The 8440-nt window shown below is 39.9% G+C and overlaps 1 protein-coding gene across 3 annotated transcripts in view; it reads left to right on the top strand.

Annotated features, from left to right (window-relative positions):
• Window positions 1–407: 407 nt before the first annotated feature.
• The window catches only part of EPSTI1 (epithelial stromal interaction 1), a 124318-nt gene continuing 116285 nt past the window's right edge, over window positions 408–8440 (top strand). For all 3 annotated transcript variants that reach the window (XR_015878944.1, XM_088476455.1, XM_088476531.1), the window contains exon 1: window positions 408–620. Coding sequence is in view for 2 of the 3 variants with exons in the window: in XM_088476455.1 (XP_088332581.1) it covers window positions 427–620 (194 nt within the window). In the remaining variant the exon portion in view is untranslated. The remainder of the gene's footprint in view (window positions 621–8440) is intronic.

The raw sequence follows: 8440 nt of genomic DNA, 5'->3' as shown, positions 1-8440 counted from the left end.
AGTGTCCCACCATGGGGCCTGATTCTCAAGGGCATTTTACAAACCATTTTTTTTATTTAGTGGATGTTCATGAGCAAACATGTGGCAAGTGTCAAATGAGCAGAACATTTTATTTGGTAACATAATAATAACTTAACTGACTGCGTTTGTTCCCCACATTTATTCAATGCTGCTGAATTGCACATTTACTTTTAACCTTTGAAGACTATTGACGTAATATCTTTTGTTTAGAAGTAGATACAAAAGTTGCCAATGCTTATATTTTTTCTTTCCTATACACAAAGCACTAGAGGCTGCAGAAGTAGGCTTGTGCAATGCTGAGAGGGCAGTGCAAGGGAGGGGCCTCAGTACTGTGACAGGTTTGCTGTGATAACAAGTCTGACATCTGTAATACAGTGTGTGAAGTGGCAGCAGTCAGGACGCAGAATGTATGGGCAATATCCAGGAGCCGGGAGAAGATCAAATAGGCAAACTTTCCAAAATAGTGATCCGACTGGGAGCAATGATTCTGATGGGGAGGACTGCAAACCCACAGGGATGGGAGGGGAGCAGCCAACCTACTCTGATCAGGATCAAATAAATCCACAGTCAGCTCCACAGACATCTCAGGAGCCACAGTAGTAAGTATTATGTTCCCTTATGTCTGCTTTGTATCTGCAGATGGTATATACAGGCTTATTACATCCATTAGATGTATGTATATGACATGTTCTTAGTCTAACTGCCATCCATTATATGTATGTATATGTGTAGACTTATTACATTTACATACTTTTTTGCTTTGTAGTGAGTGTGTATATAATGCAGATAACATATGACTACAGCATAGCAAACTCCTGTACTTGTTTCTAAATACAATAACGATGTAGTGCAGTTCTGCAGTCCTCCTCGTCACACAGCACTACTGTCATTACACTGGACTCCTATGCTTAGTTTTAGTTCACTAATAGTCACTGGTGGTTTCAGTTTCGTTTCTTGTGCTCACTGTGGAGAAGTTACAGCCTCAGGGAGTTGGCACTGAACACTGAAACTTTCAAGGCTTTTATCTCATTGACTGCAACACGTATTTACTAAAGGTCAATTTTATCGATTTTGATAGATTTAAAATTGATGAAAATCGATGAACATCAATGTTGTGTTTCTGGAACCAAATCAAAAATTGTCTGTTAGAAAATGTGTTTATTTAGTCAGAAACACAACATCGATGCTGATCGATTTTCATCAATTTTAAATTGATTGAAATCAACCTTTAGTAACCATACCCCTTATAGTTATTATTCTGGGCCTCGGCAAACACAAAATTTAGGAGAAGAAGCTGATGTCATGTTGCTCTTAAGGGGCCCATACTGTACATCAGCAATCAGTTGCGCCAATTAGGCGTTTTGAAGATGATTGTTTAAAAAATCGTCAATATAGGAGGCTCACTGATTCCAACTAAAAAGTGATCAGAATCGGCAAATCAGGATGTCCAGCATACTGGTTTTCGCCAACCAATCGGCACTGTATATTGCCAGTGTATGGTACCGATCAGCTGTTTAGCCGTCCGTTACCAGTAAAATGATGAGCTTTTTATAATTGTCAGATTTGTTATTTGCTGAAAATGATCTGCGAATCACTGGTACATAACAGCAATGTAAGGGCGCATACTGGCCGAATTTCTTTTGGAAAATAACGTAGAATCAGTGATTTGATTTTTTTTTGTGATTGCTGATGTAGGGCTATATAGAATATAACTAGTGAAAGAGACTGACATCATATCATATTTACCAGCCTGTCTCCTTTCCATAGTGTCTATATAGTTGCTGACTTGTCTAACTTATTCCTCATTTGCAATAGTGTGGATCAAAAACAGAGGGACTCTGGTGGCCCTCACCCTGCACAGCTGCGGCAGTGGGGATGCCCAACCTCCCGACCACCGGCGGGACACTTTGGTCCGCGCGTGGAACATTGGGGCAGTGCCTGAAAAATGGGACTGTCCCGCCGAAAATCAGGATGGTTGGGAGGGGTGCGCCCTCTATGGGGTGGTGCCCCTGTTCGACCGCACTGGTCAAACATGCCTCGAGCCGGCCCTGCCCAAACAGGGTAATCACCCTGGCTTCCCTGCTGTTAATCCAGCTCTGCATAAATCGATAAATAACCCCCCCGGATGCCCTATGCCCTATTATATCTGGCATCGGGTCCTTAACATTGAATTTGTCTTTTTTTGTCGACTCCTACCTCCAACCCATAGCACAACAACTGAGAGCATATATACGCGACACTACTCATTTCTTGGAATTGATCCAATCCATAGAATGGAAAGCTAGTTATTCCATGTTTACTTGCGACATACAGGCGCTGTATACTAACATCCCCATAAATTAGGATTGGAAGCAGTACGTAATTTTCTTACTCGAGATGATACTAAGTCCGAGTGTCTTAAACTATTTCTGTAGAACAGTATCAATTTCATACTGTCTCATAATTATTTCATATTTAATCGCCAATATTACATTCAAACCAGAGGTACGGCAATGGGGACCAGGTTTGCCCCGAGCTTTGCGAACCTCTATATGGGCCTCCTTGAAGAAAGGCTCATTTGGGGTAGCGAGTTCGGGGTGAACCTGGTCCTTTACGGGCATTATATAGATTACCTCTTTTTTGTGTGGGCCGGAGATGAAGAGTCGGTAAATAAATTTGTTTCATATTTGAATCAGAACCCTTATCAATTATTTTTTACTAGTAAATATAGCAGAACATCGATAAATTTTTTAGATATTACGGTTTCTATCAAGGATGGATATATCTCAACTTGTACATATCAAAAGGAAACAGACAGTTATAATTTCATTCCATTCAATAGTAACCATCATAAAAAATAGTTGCAGAATATACCATCAGGACAACTTCATAGAATTCATAGGAATTGTTCAGAAAAGAAAGAATTTCTAGCTCATTCTGATAAACTAATGGATGCTTTTCGGATTAGACAATATACAGATTCATTGTTACAAGTTTCTTTTAATAAAATAGTTAATATGGAAAGAAGGTCACATTTTATTCCGAAAACATCTACACACAATACACACCATTCAAATGACACCGAAGCCATTAAGTTTATAACCAAATATAACTCTGAAGCTGACAACATTAGGAAAATAATTAATACTAATCAAAAAGTATTATATACAGACCCTATATTAAAAAATGAAATGGGTACTGGAACGAGAGTTATTTTTAAGAGAGCCCAAAACTTGGGAAACCTGTTGGCACCAACATTATTTAAACCTACCTGTGGAACTATTAATCAGGATAAACATGCACATACCTGGTTACCCATAGGTAGGATAGGTTGCTTTAGATATGGCTCCATGAAGTGTATAACGTGTGAATATATCCAACATAAATCTGTTTCCTTTCAATCTCATAGAACCCACAAATCATTTGATATAAAATCGTATATCAATTGTAACTCTACCTATACTATTTATTTAGTTAGTTGTTCTTGTGGGATCCAATATGTGGGCCGTACCACACTCCGACTTAAGGATAGGTTCCTCGAACATCGGAGGAACATTCTGCGGAAATCGACAGACCATTCTTTATCCAGACATTGCATAGAAAACCATTTAGGCAATCCCAAATGTATTAAAATCTTGGGGATAGAAACTATCAAACCCACCATGAGGGGGGGGGAAATAGATACACTAGGCTTTGTCTACGAGAAACATATTGGATACACCAATTAAACACTCTGCAACCCGATGGTCTGAATGAGATCACAGATACTGATTTTGACATATAGCCCTTTTAGCACTAGAGTTCCCTCGGGCTCTTAGGTACTAATATGTTAGATTCGATATAGTACAGTTTTAGTATATCTTCTGCTGGATTCTATCTAACATCTAGGGAAATCATCCGTTTGTTGTATATTCAGTTCCCGTATATATACATCTGGCAATTGTGGTCTTTATATATTTTTTTTCCTTATATAGTTTTTATATCATGTTTTCTATTCTTTAGCTTATGTTTTAGTTATTCATCTAATATTCATCAATTCCGATTTATTATTATTCAATATATTTCATTATTACTAGTGGGGAGACGGATACGCCAGGCTAGGTCTGGGAAACTACACAGGGTATACTTAATATATATTCCGCAACTCTACAAATCATATAATCACTTTGATGTCCAGTCTATTTAAGAATAGAATTTCCCTAGGACTTTAAGATAATATAGGGATGTATCTGTTAGTATATATCTGTGCTGTTGTAATTATGTAAGTGTTTGGGAGGATTTCCTTCCAATATTATCATTTGGTTCTAGTCTATATGAAGTTTGCTGTTTTTGTCTCGACTATATTAGATTTTTTATTTTTATTTTGGAAGTAATGTGCATTAGCACAGGGGAATATTTAGGAATATTTATTTATTAATTGTTTGGGGATATGTTATATATGTCCGCATATTATTGTTCGGATATATACATATATTTATATTCATTCTCTATTTGGTTATTTTTGTATATCTGTAGTTTATTAAAAAATTTAAGATGCTAGATTGTTTTAAATAATCTTTCATATATACATATATAAGATGATTGTACAAATATTAGATTTCTTTAGTGTGTTAACTATGCCGAATTCATGACTGTTGTCGATATGAGATTAATATATTAATGTTATATCAATGTGAGGTAAATCTTGACATGTATAGATACCACAGTGAGCTACACAAGTCTAACTTTGGTTTCTAAGGGATGAATGGCTACAAACGTAGCTGATTAGATACATCTGTGGATAATTAAAGGTGTGTTTTAAAAAGACTCCTATGATGGCAGATACATTATACTCCAGACGAAGGTGCTGAGGAGCACAGAAACGCGTTGAGTTCTGTCCTTAACTGGAACCTTTCACTACCCGGACGTTTTGTGCCGAATTATTGTTGCCACTGACTGTGACTGCTAGAGCGGCATACATATCCCAGGCACTTCAATACCAGCAACGGTACGCTCTCAGCTGATACCCGGCCTGTGGACAATGGACGGATCTTTGATCCAGGCACGTTCTTCCACTGCTCTAACTGCAGAGTTCACAGACGGCCTACCAACACCGACCGCGGTGCACTCGGTAAAATCTACCCGAGAGGGAGCATTGGATCCCAGCTGGATTTCACCATCGTCTATATTGACTAGTGACACTCACCTCTCGCAGACACTGAGGATATAACTTTTTATTCTATATATCCAAGCCGCTGTCGCGTACAACACAGTGCCTTAGAGACTGAAGACAGGTGAGATACCTGGTTTAACATTGTCATCATACAGCCGTATATTGGGATTTATCTGTACCGCTCCATTTACTTTTTTGCAAGCAGTCCAATATCAGTGAAAATTTATATTGTGACTCACGGCACTTATTCAGGAACATTACCTTTTATATTCACTTTGCCACCTATAAGTGAATAACAGTGATATCACTCTGGGACTCCAACTATTTAGCTTTACAGCTTATTTGTCTAATTTGACCAACATCCATTCCTTATTTTTAATTTATTACTATTTTTTTTTGTGTGTTTATTCTCTAATTTTAGACTGTAAATTTCTATGTGTATATGCTGCTGTATTAGACCGCTTTATATGGTTAACTGACTATGTACTGTGATCTTTCTTTTGAGAGATGATAATAAATGTTTTCCTATTGCTATTAATTGACTAGACTGCGCAGCCAATTTGTTTTCTATTGTTTTTTTGAGAAATTGCACAAACTTCCTTGATTGGCAGCTGCACTCTGGTCTAACCATTTATTCATTATTCCAGCAGTGGTGAGCGCCATTGCCAGTAATACATACCTTTTGTTAATCCAGCTCTGCCTACTGCCATAGTTCACTACTCTGTTGTCCAATAGAGTCCTGGATTACTGGGAAACCTCACAGACTCCCAGATCACCAGCAGACAATATTTCTTGAAGGCCACTCACCCGCCTGCAAAGTGTGTAAAGTGCTATTTGTGTCTTAAAACTTAGGGCCTATTCCTTATAAGAACCTGATGGCCCTACATAAATTATGTATCCAACTTGCCAAGGCTTGCGGTGACGTACACCAATTCACTGGAGCAATACTGAAAAGCAGCTCTCTGCGCATGTGTCCCGATGGTTACTGCAGAGATGCATATCAAAATTGCATGCAGATCCATGCAAATCCAATAGGCGTTTCTGGCTACCAGACGCATTCGTATCATGGGCTTGCAGGTGTCAGCAACTGAGTCTAAAGACGCAGTTGTTCAGTCGGTTATTCTGTGCCTGCCATAGAGCAGGTGCAATGTCCGATGTTGTGGCCATTGGTGCGCTGATAGTACATCTTTGTAGGCACATCGGCGGATTCGCACTGCAGCAGGTGGGCGTCTCAATAGGACTGCCATTGCCCGCAGCATTAGAATAAAACATGCAGCTACTATTGTAAAAGAGTCCACCCCTGTGTCACCCCCAGAAGGTGGTTTGAGCTTTTAGCCTTCAGACCACCAGTTAGTAATCCCAGCAGTTTGGCATTGATAACCGTATGCAATGTGTGGCAATATGAAAACGACATACAAAACCTCTAATAATTCCCTCTTGGATTTTCATTGGCTTCTTGTATTGATGGACATTTGTTTTGCACAAAATCAGTTTAGTGGAATATTCTAAGCATTATTTAATCTAAATCTACTATGTATATTTATTTACAGAATAATCTCTATTAAATTGCCAGAATATATAACTATGAAAATATAACTTATTTTGTGGACAGAACGCTACTTAATATTAGGCCTCATTGATTTTGTTACAAACATGTGCCCTAAAGTCTATAACATAGTTGCCAACATTTTAACATTTATTTCCAGGAACACGGCTGCTGAGCCAGGCATGTAAGCGTGTGATGTGTGCTGCTGAACCAGGCATGTAAGCGTGTGATGTGTGCTGCTGAGCCAGGCATGTAAGCGTGTGATGTGTGCTGCTGAGCCAGGCATGTAAGCGTGTGATGTGTGCTGCTCGCTCAGCTATCTCTGCCATGACATGCTCATCGAACATTATAAGGTCAGTTTTACATTTTAAATACTCTACTTCAATAAATACAAATGTATAAAGTATTTTGAGGAAGAATAATTGGTAAGAATTGCATCAACTACACACCATAAGCTGATATAATTGCCATAAAACTGACTTTCTCTTACAAAATCAATTTATGACTTTAGCTAGACCAGTGATTAACAGTCAGCCTTAGGGCAGCCTATGGCCCTGCAAGCCTTCACCTCCGGCCTCCAGCACCTTCCTGCTTTATTGTCTGATGTGTTTGTTACTGCTTCAGGGGCGTATATATAATGGGTGCAGGGTGTGCGGTACACATGGGCCCAACGGGTCCAGGGGGGCCCCACACTGCACACCGTGCACCCATATTATTTAAAACTTACCTCTCCGAGGTGTCAGTGCTGTACAAAAAGCCAGAAAAATGGTCGCTGCGGCCATTTTTCCGGCGTTTTGCGCATGCGCAGTAGACTCCGGGCACACTCTAGTGCCCAGAGTCTACTAATGCTTCGGTGGCCGGCTAGCCACATCAGTCAGCTGCCGGGAAGAGAGGAGGGGGCCCCGGACGGGGAATGCACACGGGCCCCCTCCTCTCTAAAGACACTCCTGTATTGCTTGTACTGTAACACTTGTTTACATTTCCTGCTGATATGTTATTAATGCTGGCCATCACTATACAATTATCGGGCTGAGCCACCTGACATCAGCGGATTGCCCCGATAATTGTAGTGTGTGTGCGGCTGACCAATGTTAAAATATCGATTGGTTGGGTTTGCTGGATCGTCCAGCTTGCCCATTCCATGCGATATTTTGTAGGTTAAATGTCAGCCGCATCGGGCAGTGCATGCGCCCCAGCCGCACCCGACTGACAGATATTTCCCCTGTTCCTTCACAGGAAAGGAACAGGGAAATGTCTCCTCCCCGGGGGAGAAGCGCAGATAGGGTCAATAGAATGTGAGATATCTCCCAGTGTATGCCCGCGATATCTGCTGGGTGTCAGGCTGCCAGATAAAATGTCTGTCGGTCTGACAGGCATTTTATCTGGCAATGTATACCCAGCATAAAGGTAGGCATTTCCTAAATTTTTTGCTTGCATTTTTTTACTGAGTTTACTGGTAATGTATGGACCGCTTATGTGGCGCCTGCAGTTATCAGTTTGCCTAACAGTGTCCGAGACAAAACTGATTTTAAAATATAATATCGACAGATGGTATCTCATACAGCAGTGCTTTTGTATAGCCAAAGCTTCTATTTTTTTGTGAAAAAAAAAGTCTATAAATGAATAAAGGCCTACCCTGACAGATATGAACCTGACAAATATGGCTAAATGCTCCTAATTGTTTTACAGTAGTATCATTTATCTAGTACAGTCTATAAAATGACAGAAGCTGATTGGTTGCT

The sequence above is a fragment of the Taudactylus pleione genome, unplaced genomic scaffold, assembly GCF_031769625.1.
Source record: "Taudactylus pleione unplaced genomic scaffold, aTauple2 ptg000005l, whole genome shotgun sequence".
NCBI classification, from domain to species: Eukaryota; Metazoa; Chordata; class Amphibia; order Anura; family Myobatrachidae; genus Taudactylus; species Taudactylus pleione.
Note: the sequence above shows the minus strand (reverse complement) of the source record. Positions and strands in the feature narration are given on the sequence as shown.